This window comes from Heptranchias perlo, chromosome 1 (assembly GCF_035084215.1).
Source record: "Heptranchias perlo isolate sHepPer1 chromosome 1, sHepPer1.hap1, whole genome shotgun sequence".
NCBI lineage: Eukaryota > Metazoa > Chordata > Chondrichthyes > Hexanchiformes > Hexanchidae > Heptranchias > Heptranchias perlo.
Genome location: NC_090325.1, coordinates 165,044,149 through 165,056,695, shown reverse-complemented (window position 1 = coordinate 165,056,695; position 12,547 = coordinate 165,044,149). Strand labels below are relative to the sequence as shown.

At 42.5% G+C, this 12,547-nt stretch overlaps 1 protein-coding gene across 11 annotated transcripts in view; it reads right to left on the bottom strand.

Annotated features, from left to right (window-relative positions):
- Nucleotides 1-12,547, bottom strand: part of afg2a (AFG2 AAA ATPase homolog A) — a 553,942-nt gene that overhangs the window by 408,767 nt on the left and 132,628 nt on the right. Inside the window, exon 14 of one of the 11 annotated variants that reach the window (XM_067993454.1) lies at nucleotides 201-519. The exons of the other annotated variants lie outside the window; for them this stretch is intronic. Coding sequence (XP_067849555.1) covers nucleotides 498-519 — 22 coding nt within the window. The 3' untranslated portion in view covers nucleotides 201-497. Of the gene's footprint in view, nucleotides 1-200; nucleotides 520-12,547 lie in introns of those variants that run through there. 11 annotated transcript variants of the gene reach the window in all.

Sequence of the window (12,547 nt, the reverse complement as noted above, 5' to 3'; positions counted from 1 at the left end):
TCTGAAAAAAAGTGTCCTTTTCAATAAAGGAGGTTTATTTGTTTTCTAAGCGTTGCAAAGGAAAAAGAAATCTGCTATAATAGATACGATCTATTTAATTAAAATGGGTCTCTTGACAAGCTCTAACCTATCAAATTACTAAAACTGAGCTGGGAGTAGTCACATTCAATTTCATCTTTATTAATAATACCAGAAAAGTACAGGACATTAGAGATATTGGAACATACAATAATGCAGCAATTGTCACAAACTATGGGGGAAAGCACATATGGTTAATCATCGCAACTTCAATGTGCTACTGGCTTGAAATGCATACTTACTGGAGTAAGAAATTCAGAAACAGGAATCAATCAAGTTCAGCAATAAGAAAACAGAATGACAAATAACCAAAGAAAAATTATGAATCTGAAGTTATGTGAAGTTTCATTTGACAGTTTAAGATGTCTTCTCCATACTGGATTAATGCTGACCCATAAAAGATCCCATATATATGGTGCTCAGGAACTGCAGTCTTCCACACTGTTGAAAAAGTTAGTAATGCACCAATACAAGTGTAAGTTTCTTTATAGAAGTGAAATCTAGATATAGATATCGGGCATCATGCTCCCTTGTAACATGCAATGGGTTGAAACTCGACATCACTGCAGTTTAAATCAAGTGGCACAATTGCAGTTGAGTTCATATGGTGCAGTTCGATTCAGTAGTCAACCACCCACAAAAATAAAACGTTCGCCTGAAAATGGATTGTTTTTTTATTATTCATTCTCAGGATATGGGTGTTGCTGGCAAGGCTGGCATTTATTACCCATCCTTATTTGCCCTGAGAAAGTGGTGGCGGGCCTGCTTCTTGAACCGCTGCAGTCCATGTTAGCGGTTTGCTAAAACTGAGAGGCTTCCTGGGCCACTTCAGAGGGCTGTTAAGAGTCAACCACGTTGGTGTATGATTGAACTCACATATTGGTCAGACCAGGTAAGGATGGCAGGTTTCCTTCTCTAAAGAGCATTAGTGAAACAATTCGGTTTTTACAAAAATCCATGGTCACTTTTACTGATACCAGTTCTTTAAGCCGCATCTAAGAACTTTGCCGATAAATGTTAACTACAATAACAATCACATGAGCTGCAAAGGATTTCAGGGTTCAGATGATTTGTTTGCTAAGATGTACGGGTACGGTAGCATAGTGGTTATGTTGCTGGATTAGTAATCCAGAGGCCTGGACGAATAATCCGGAGTCATGAGTTCATATCCTGCCACGGCAACAGGGGAATTTAAATTCAATTAATTAAATTAAATCTGGAATAAAACAAAACTAGTATCAGTAATGGTGGCCATGAAACTACCAGATTGTCGTAAAAACCCATCCGGTTCATTAATGCCGTCCTTACCTGGTCTGGACTATATGTGACCCACAGCAATGTGGCTGATTCTTAATCGCACTCTGAAATGGCCTAACAAGCCACTCAACTGACTACAGAAAGTCACAATAAGAATAAAACCGGACATCCCTCGGTATGTTCTGTCCCACAGTGACATACAGTCATGAGGGAGTGGACCTGGAGTCCTTAATATTGACGCCGGACACAACGAAATCTCATGGCATCAGGCCAAACATGGGCGAGGAAACCTCCTGCTGATTACCACCTACCGCCCTCTCTCAGCTGATGAATCAGTATCCTCCATGTTGAGCACCACTTGGAGGAAGCACTGAGGGTAGCAAGGGTACAGAATGTACTCAGGGTGGGGGACTTCAATCTCCATCACCAAGAGTGGCTCGGTAGCAACACTACTGAACGAGTCCTGAGGGACACAGCTGCCAGACTGCGGCAGGTGGTGAGCGAACCAACACGAGGGAAAAACCTACTTCACCTCGTCCTCACCAATCTACCTGTCACAGACGCATCTGTCAATGACAGTATTGATAGGAGTGACCACCACACAGTCTTTGTGGAGACGAAGTTCTGTCTTCACACTGAGGACACCATCCATCGTGTTGTGTGGCACTATCATCGTGCTAAATGGGATAGTTCAGAACAGATCTAGCAGCTCAAAACTGGGCATCCATGAGGCGCTGTGGGCCATCAGCAGCAGCGGAATTGTACTCCAGCACAAGCTGTAACCTCATGGCCCGGCATATTCCTCACTCTACCATTACCAACAAGCCAGGGGATCAACCCTCGTTCAATGAGGAGTGTAGAAGAGCATGCCAGGAGCAGCACCAGGTGTACCGAAAAATGAGGTGCCAACCTGGTGAAGCTACACACAGGACTACATGCATGCTAAACAGCGGAAGCAACATGCTATAGACAGAGCAAAGCAATTCCACAACCAACAGATCAGATCAAAGCTCTGCAGTCCTGCCACATCCAGTCGTGAATGGTGGTGGACAGTAAAACAACTAACGGGAGGAGGAGGCTCTTTAAACATCCTCATCAATGATGGCAGAGTCCAGCACGTGAGTGTAAAAGGCAACGCTAAAGCGTTTTCAACCACCTTCAGCAAGAAGTGCCAAGTGGATGATCCATCTTGGCCTCCTCCCGATATCCCCACCATCACAGAAGCCAGTCTTCAGCCAATTCGATTCACTCCACGTGATATCAAGAAATGGCTGAGTGCACTGGATACAGCAAAGGCTATGGGCCCCGACAACGTCCCAGCTGTAGTGCTGAAGACTTGTGCTCTAGAACTAGCCACGCCTCTAACCAAACTGTTCCAGTACAGCTACAACACTGGCATCTACCCGACAATGTGGAAAATTGCCCAGGTATGCCCTGTCCACAAAAAGCAGGACAAATGCAATCTGGCCAATTACTGCCCATCAATCTACTCTCAATCATCAGCAAAGTGATGGAAGGTGTCGTCGACAGTGCTATCAAGCGGTACTTCGTCACCAATAACCTGCTCATCGATGCTCAGTTTGGGTTCCACCAGGACCACTCGGCTCCAGACCTCATTACAGCCTTGGTCCAAACATGGACAAAACAGCTGAATTCCAGAGGCGAGGTGAGAGTGACTGCCCTTGACATCAAGGCAGCATTTGACCAAGTGTGGCACCAAAGAGCCCTAGTAAAATTGAAATCAATGGGAATCAGGGGGAAAACATTTCCATTGGCTGGAGTCATACCTGGCACAAAGGAAGATGGTAATTGTTGGTGGAGCCAAGCATCTCAGTTCCAGGACATTGCTGCAGGAGTTCCTCAGGGCAGTGTCCTAGGCCCAACCATCTTCAGCTGTTTCATCAATGAACTTCTCTTCCATCATAAGGTCAGAAATGGGGATGTTCACTGATGATTGCACAGTGTTCACTTCAATTCCCAACCCCTCAGATAATGAAGCAGTCCGTGCCCGTGAGCAGCAAGACCTGGACAACATCCAGGCTTGGGCTGAAAAGTGGCAAGTAACGTTTGTGCCAGACAAGTGCCAAGCAATAACCATCTCCAACAAGAGAGAGTCTAACCACCTCCCCATGACATTCAACGGCATTATCATCGCTGAATCCCCCACCATCAACATCCTGGGAGACACCATTGACCAGAAACTTAACTGGACCAGCCACATAAATATTATGGCTACAAGAGCAGGTCAGAGGCTGGGTATTCTGCAGCGAGTGACTCACCTCCTGACTCCCCAAAGCCTTTCCACCATCTACAAGGCACAAGTCAGGAGTGTGATGGAATACTCTCCACTTGCCTGGATAAGTGCAGCTCCAACAACACTCAAGAAGCTCGACACCATCCTGGACAAAGCAGCCCGCTTGATTGGCACCACATCCACCACCTTAAACATTTACTCCCTTCACCACCGGCGCTCCGTGGCTGCAGTGTGTACCATCCAAAGGATGCACTGCAGCAACTCGCCAAGGCTTCTTCCACAGCACCTTCCAAACCCGCGACCTCTACCACCTAAAAAGCCACGGGCAGCAGGCACAAGGGAACAACACCACCTCTCCAAGTCACACACCGTCCTGAATTGGAAATATATTGCCGTTCCTTCATCGTCGCTGGGACAAAATCCTGGAACTCCCTACCTAACAGCACTGTGGGAGAACCTTCACCACACGGACTGCAGCGGTTCAAGAAGATAGAATCATAGAAGTTGGTAGAGTTAGAATCATAGATAGTTCACCACCACCTTCTCAGGGGCAATTAGGGACGGGCAATAAATGCTGGCCTTGCCAGCGACGCCCACATCCCATGAATGAATAAAAAAATATACTTCACTGTTAGATTGTGACATCATCTGAACCTGTTCCCCACAGCTTGGAACAAACTGAAAGGGGTCGAAGTTTCCGCTTTGGGCGCAATCGGGAAATTGTGCCCAAAATGTGCTTGAAATTGCGCTGTTTTTCCGATTTGAAATTACGCTTCAAGTTTCCGCCCAAACTCATCTGCATAAACCCAAATGTAAAATTTCCCATGAATCAGCGCAACAGAGCAGCAAAATCGAGAAGTTACTAGAAACGGAGCCAATCGGGCCTCAAGTATCTAGGGAGGGGGTCCAGTAAAAAAATGTTTTCCTTCAGAGTGAGGCTAAAGATCAAAAGGTAAGGACACTTTTCTCCCTCTCTCTGCAAACTTCTTACTGCCATGTGCCCTGCTTTTATAGTTTTAAGAGCAATGATCTGATTGATTTAAATTAATTTTAATTCATTATTGACTAATTTTAAGGGTAGTAAGTGATTTCAATCTGAGCAGTGTGCAAATTGATTTATCTATCTCTGCTTTGACCAGTACGTAATTTTAATCATTCCTAAGCAGTATTGGTGCCTGTATGCTGAAAAAAACAAGTGTAATTTGACGACCCCTCCTGAATGGGCGCAAACAGGCGCAATCAGCGGAAACTCGCCATCCTCACTATTTCGACCTGGGGGTGTGGCCAGTTTGTGGGCAGGGCCTGCTTCGGGCAAAGTGATTTTTGAACCAGCGTAAATGATTGCGGAAAACATGGGCGTAACTAACTTATGTTTTAAATTCCCCAGTCTTTTGCACTGGTTCGTCCGATTCCGCCGATAATTAGCGGAAGCAAACGGAAACTCGACCCCCAGTTACCCTAGTTAATGGAGGGCTCTAAAGTTACATTTTTGGCAAAGATGCAAATTGCACTCAAATTAAAAATTCCAGTGCACATGATGCACTTTTTATTTTCTACTGACCTCAATTAACATTGTGCCTGTGGTGTTCTTGGTCTGCAGCATATCTCAAGGCTACAGGAGTGCAACCAACTGCAAAGACTTGGTGCTCCTTCTGTCACTTGCATTCCATATGCAAACAATTGAACCTAAATGTGGGTCTACAAGTCTGCCATCGGGTTAAAGACACCTCTAGCGTTAATTAAATACGAGAAACCAATCCTATGTGGCACAGTCTGCGTCTTTGTATTACACAGCAGAGCCCAGCTTATCTACAGAGACCAGCTCCCAACGTGACGTGTAAAGAGTGGGAGAGTAGTGCATAAAGGGTCACTCTCCCAAAACAGGAAAAAATAAACCTGGCATGTAAAGAAATGCCTCAACTCAGTGAGACCACAATGGCTGATGTGGGAAGTAGAAAATTCATACATACATATATATAAAAAAATCATTAGAAAAAGGAATAGTTCCAGAGGACCGGCAAACAGCTGATGTGATTCCCATATTTAAAAAGGGAGATGGAACAAGTCCAGGGAACTATAGACCAGTTAGCGTCGGTGGTAGGAAAGATAATGGAATCTTTACTCAAAGATGTAATAGAAAAACAATGAGAAACCAAAAATGAAGAATAGTCAGCACGGATTTCAAAAGGGAAGGTCATGCATGACCAACCTTATTGAATTCTTTGAAGAAATAACAGAAAGGGTAGACAAGGGCAGTGTAGTAGATGTAATATATTTGGATTTTCAAAAGGCCTTCGATAAGTTACCACATAGTAGACTCGTGACTAAGGTCAGAATATGTGGAGTCAGGGGACAAGTAGCAGAATGGATAGCAAGCTGACTACAAAACAGAAAACAGAGAGTAGGGGTTAAAGGTAGTTTCTCAGACTGGCAAAAGGTGGGAAGTGGTGTTCCACAAGGATCAGTGCTGGGACCACTGTTGTTCACAATTTACGTAAACGATTTGGACTCTGGAATTGGAAATACAATTTCAATATTTGCGGACGATACCAAATTGGGGGGGGGGTATAGTTAATACTGAGGAGAACTGCAACAAAATACAGGAAGACATTAATAAACTTGCAGAATAGGCATGTAATTGGGAAATGAATTTCAATAGAGATAAATGTGAGATGGTACATTTTGGTAGGAACAATAAGGAGGCCACATATTCCTAGGAAAATAAGAGTCTAAATGGGATAGAGGAGCAGAGGGATCTGGGAGTACAGATACACAAATCACTAAAACTAGCAACGCAGATTAATAAGGCCATAAAAAACACAAACAAAGCACTGGGGTTCATTTCTAGAGAGATAGAATTGAAAAGCAGAGAAGTTATGTTAAACTTGTATAGAACCTTGGTTAGACCACACTTGGAGTACTGTGAACAGTTCTGGTCTCCATATTATAAAAAGGATAGAGACACTGGAGAAGATGCAAAAAAGATTTACTACAGTGCTATCACAACTCAGAGGTTATACCTATCAGGAAAGATTGAACAGGCTGGGGCTCTTTTCTCTAGAAAAGAGAAGACTGAGGGGTGACCCAATAGAGGTCTTTAAGGCAGACATAGAGAAGATGTTTCTATTTGCGGGGGAGACCAGAACTAGGAACCATAAATATAAGATGGTCACTAATAAATCCAATAGGGAATTCAGGAGAAATTTCTTTACCCAGAGAGTGGTTAAAATGTGGAACTCACTATCACAAGGAGTAGTTGAGGCAACTAGCATAGATGCATTTAAGGGGAAACTAGATAAACACATGAGGGAGAAAGGATACGTTGATGGGGTTAGATGAAGAAAGGTGGGAGGAGGCTTATGTGGATCAAAAACACCGGCATGGATCTGTTGGGCTGAGTGGCCTGTTTCTGTGCTGTACGTTCTATGTAAAATTCAAACTGATGGGAGTAAGAAGTGATACTTTTTCATAGGCTTTTCTACTGAAAAGTGGGGCTATTCAAACTAATTTCTGCCTCCCTCCAACCCTTTGGATTCCCAATCTCACCCAGCCTGTTGTTGAGGACTTCAACAGTGCTATTCCTGACCTGTGTACACTCCATGCCGACAGTGGGTACCAAGTAGAAAATGTTCAACTGTTCCATTTCCCAGCAGTGACTTTCTCATTTTGAGCAGGAAAAACAATTACCAAAAATTACAGATAAATGACTTTCAGGAGGTTTTTCAAAGAGAAAGTGCAAGTTAGTTATCAGGACCACAGATGTGGAATGTTGTGCATTTTTTCAAATCACAAAACTACTGTGGCTTGTATGTTATCAACATTCCCAGATAGTTTTAGTCAGAGAATCACACTTCTGGGATATGGACATGGATGCAAATTAGTAACTGGCTAAATTCAGAGATGAAAACAAGTTATGGGAGAAACTGGATTCAGACATGGCATCTAAGTTCTTATTAAGAGAACTTCAGAACTTCCAACAAAACCAGAAAATGCTGGAAACACTCAGCAAGTCAGGCAACGGCTGTAAAGAAAGGAAAATTGCTGATGTTTCAGGCATAGCCCTTCACTGCAACTGGAAGATACTACAGATGAACAGCTTATAAGAAGGAACAGAGCAAAAGAATGGGGTGGGGGAAAGAGACCACGTACACAAGAAAAATGAGCTGTAAAGTGATTAGGGGGAGAACAGGAAATGGTTGATTCATAGAAGTGATAATAGTGTAAGATAGAAAGAGGCATGATGAGAAAAATTAGAAAAATAAAAGACAAATACATGAGACTTAGAGAATGTGTGAATAATTAAAGCAGGTTAGCTAAGTTGGAGATGGGCAACATGAAAACCTGGCTCCAGCAGCTCAGGAATCTGGTGGAAGAAAAACATCAGGGGTGCATACCGATGCGGTATACCGATGGGGAGAGATACCTGTGAATTTGTATCAGGGTTGATTGGTGGCAAATTGGATGTAAAAACAGGAGGCACATATACCATATGGATGGGATGGGACTTGCCAAGGCAGAAGTTGAAAGAGACAAAGGGATGTTAGTTGACCCATCGTTCATTGAATCCAAACAGTTTGGGCTGGGTTATATTGCCAAATCAGTTCATGCTCAAGCCATTGTTCCCTACGCAAGCTTCACCTTGAAATCTACATACGGTTCTGCCTGCTGCAACATAAGAGGTGTCCAGGTCCTATATGCCGTGCAAAGGAGAGCTACGGGGTAGTTGCAGCAACAGGGAGGGAGGAAGTTAAAATCCTAAGGACCCAAATGAAGTTGATCCAGAAGATGAACAGGAGATAATCAACATAGAAAATGGAAAGCACTGCCTGAAAAGATGGTGGATGCAGATTCAATAGAAACTTTCAAAAGGGAACTGCATATATACTTGAAAAGGAAAATTTTGCAAGGCTATGGGGAAACAGCAGGGGAGTGAGACTAATTGGATAGCTCTTTCAAAGTGCCAACACAGGTACGATGGGCCAAATGGCCTCCCTCTGTGCTCTATGATAAAATATCTACTTCTTGGAGGGTTTTAAACCAAAGAGGTCAATAACAACACATCATCCAACATCAAACAAAGGTCGTATGTGCTCTGGGAGTTTGAAGCTTGTGAAGCAGAGGTCCTATATAAAATTAAGGTGCTAAAAAACAATAAATCCCTTGGGCCGAATGAACTAGAACCCCAGTTCTGAGGAAGGGTCTCACACCTGAAACATTAACCTTTCTGGCTGATCTGCTCTATATTTCCAGTACTTTCTATTTTTATTTCAGATTTCCAGCAGTTGTAGTTTTTTCTGTCCATTTATATTTTCAGGGTATTTAAAGATTTGTGAAGCAGTGATGGCCATTTTGAGGGGGGCAATAAAAACTGGAGACATTCTGACAACAATAACTTGCATTTATATAGCACCTTTAATGTAGAAAAATTTCCCATGTGATCACAAAGGCGTAATCAGACAAAATTGGATGTTGTGCCAAAGAAGTTATTAGGAGGGGTGACTAAAAACTTGGTCCTAGAGAGGGGTTTAAGGGAAGTCTTAAAGGAGGAGAGGAAGGTGGAAAGGCAGAAGAGTTTAGGCAGAGAATTTCAGAGCATGGTGGCTAAAGAAATGACCACTAATGTTGGGGCAAAAGGAAAGAGGGGTGCACAAGAGGCAAATGTAGTTCCACCATTCAAACCAGGTAACAGAGTCACACTGGCAGGTACTGATCCATTTGCCTGACCTCAATAATCAGAAAACTAATGGTATCAATAAATCAAAGCAAAATGCAAAAGTACATTTTTTTAATTCATTCTCGGGATGTGGGTGTCTTTGGCAAGGCCCATATTTATTGCCCACCCCTAGTTGCCATTGAGAAGGTAATGGTGGGCCTTCTTCTTGAACCTCTACAGTCCGTGTAGTGAAGGTTCTCCCACAATGCTGTTAAGTAAGGAGTTCTAAGATTTTGATCCAGCAACAATGAAGAAACAGTGATATATGTCCAAGTCAGGATGGTGTGGGACTTGGAGGGGAACATGGAGGTGATGGTTTTCCCATGCATCTGCTGCCCTTATCCTTCTAGGTGGTGGAGGTCATGGGTTTTGGGAGGTACTGGTGAAGAAACCTTGGTGAGTTTCTGCAGTGTATCCTGTTGACAGTACACACTGCAACCACGGTATGCTGATGGTCGAGGGAGTGGATACTTATTAAGTTTATTAAATTGTTAAAAAAAAAATCTAATAAACGACAGCCAAAACAGTTTTAGAAGGGGCAGAACCTGCTGAGCTATGCTATCAAATAAGTTGAGTTCAAATCTTTGGAGGTAATACTGAAGCTGTACAGTGCACTGGTCCAGCTACACCCCTTTTCACCACAACATAAGGGGGCCATCTAGACCTTAGACATGGTGCAAATGATAAACATGATAACTTAAGGATATTCAGCTTCAAAAAGAAACATTTCAGAAGGAACCCTATAGGTCTGTACCAACGGAAAAATCAGGGAAGCACAAATCTACTTCACAATATGAAATCTTGGCAAGTAAAGAGTACATCTTATTAATATGTGCAGCTGATTAAAAATTATCTGTCAGATGCCGGAAGATCCCGTCAACAAAAAGATTGTTCAGGTTCTTCATGGTCAGCTATCTACCCTCCTGAGACTAATAAAAAAAACATAAGAACAAATTTGCTGCACAACAGTAAATTGTCCAAGAATAACAGCTTCACATCTGCACAAATGTTGATGTTATCACATCAGATCTTCAGGGAAGGAGACAGGCCAAAGAGTTTAAGAACACAAGCAGGCATGGCCATCACTAGGGCTCTGGGACAGAGAGGGGTTCTGGTCATGATAATGAGAGTGGAATCGATTCTAAAGATAAAGAAGTTTAATCCTAACTTGTATATTTCAGAAAATAAACCATGCTAGGTTTTGAAGTAAAAAAATTACTATGAAAGTAAAAAAATTACTATGAAAGAGGAAAAAGGGTATTTTATTAAACAAATCAATTGCCGGGGAGGGGGGGTGGGGGGGTCCGGAGAGGAATTTTCCAGATTGTTTTCCCTAATTGGCCTAGGTTTTTATCTGGTCTCTCCCAGGAAATTACATGGCTTCTGGGTGGGGTGGGGTGCACAAGACATCACATTTGTGTGGGACAGAGTATGGACCAGTAGATCTTTCCCTGTCCGTCATTTTTCGTATGCTCGTAAATCCTAGTGACTAACGTAGCAAAGATTAGAGCCAAACATTAAGGTAAAACAATAAAAATGCAACATTTGTGCAGAATTTTAAACTCAAACTCATTTATTGGAGATATCAATCCAGATAGGACGGATAAGCACGTTCTATCATGGCAAAACCAGACTGTTTGCTTTCAAACAGTTTTTGTTTTATAACAAAATATTTTTTTTCAAGGGCATTGTAAGGTACAAGAACCAACAAAAATTACTTTCTTTTCTTTTTTTATAAAATTAATTTTTTGGATGTGGACCTCCCCCGTTGCCCCGAGAAGGTTGTGGTGGGCCTTCACAACTGATTGGCTTGCTAAGGCACTTTACAGAGCAGTTAAGAGTCACTAGAACATATGGTTGATGCTAACCAATTCAACAGCCTGATTATCATATGCTACTCCAGATTTAAAGAATAGCTGTTTGCGATCTGTTCGCAAAAAACACTTCAACCCGGTCATCAAACAGCTTCAGTCCTAATAAGACTGCAGCAGGTTTCAAGGTGGTTCTATGTTATCATAGTAGCAGAGTATGTTACAGCACAGAAGGAGGCCATTCGACTCATTGTGCCTGCACCGGCTCTTTCAAAGAGCTATCCAATTAGTCCCATTCCCCTGCTCTTTCCCCATACCGCTGTAAATTATTTTCCTTTGCGTATTTACCCAATTCACCATTGAAAGTTATTATTGAATCTGCTGCCACCACCCTTTTGAGATCATTACATAAAAAGATGTTTCCTCATGTCGCCTCTGGTTCTTTTGCCAATCACCTTAAATCTGTCTCCTCTGGTTAACGACCTTTCTGCCACTGTAAACCGTTTATGATTTTGAATACATCTTAACCTTCTCTGTTCTATGGAGAACAACCCCAGTTTCTCCAGTCTCTCCACATAACCGAAGTCCCTCATCCCTGATAACATTCTAGTATATCTCTTCTGCACCCTCTCTAAAGCCTTGACATCCTTCCTAAAGTGTGGTGCCCAGAATTGAACACAGTACTCCAGCTAAGGCCTAACCAGTGTTTTATAAAGGTTTAGTCATGATCCCATGCTCGAAGGGCCAAATGGCCTACTCCTGCTCCTATCTCTTATGGGTCCCATCTTTTTTAACAGCCTTCTCAACTTGTCCCGCCACTTCAAAGATTTGTGTACATACAAACCCAGGTCTCTCTGTTCTGGTTACCCCTTTAAAATTGTACTATTTACTTTATATTGCCTCTCTTCATTCTTCCTACTAAAATGTATCATTTCACATTTATCTGCGTTAAATTGGATCTGCCATGTGTTTGCCCATTTCATCAGTCTGTTTATGTCCTCCTGAAGTCCGTTACTATCCTCCAAATTGTTTACTACATTTCCAAGTTTCGTGTCATCTGCAAACTTTGAAATTATACCCTCTATACCCAAGTCCAGGTCATTAATATATATCAAAATGAGCAATGGTCCTAATACTGCATCATGGGGAACACCACTGTATACTTCCCTCCATTCTGAAAACAACCGTTCACCACTGCTCTCTGCTTTCTGACCCTTAGCCAATTTTGCATCCACGCTGCCACTGTCCCTTTAATTCCAAGGGCTTTAATTTTGCTTACAAGTCTATTGTGTGGTACTTTATAAAATGCCTTTTGAAAGTCCATATACACAACATTGACTGCACTACCCTCATCAACCCTCTCTGGTACTTCATCAAAGAACTCAATCAAGTTAGTCAAACACAATTTTCCTTTAACAAATCCGTGCTGACTTT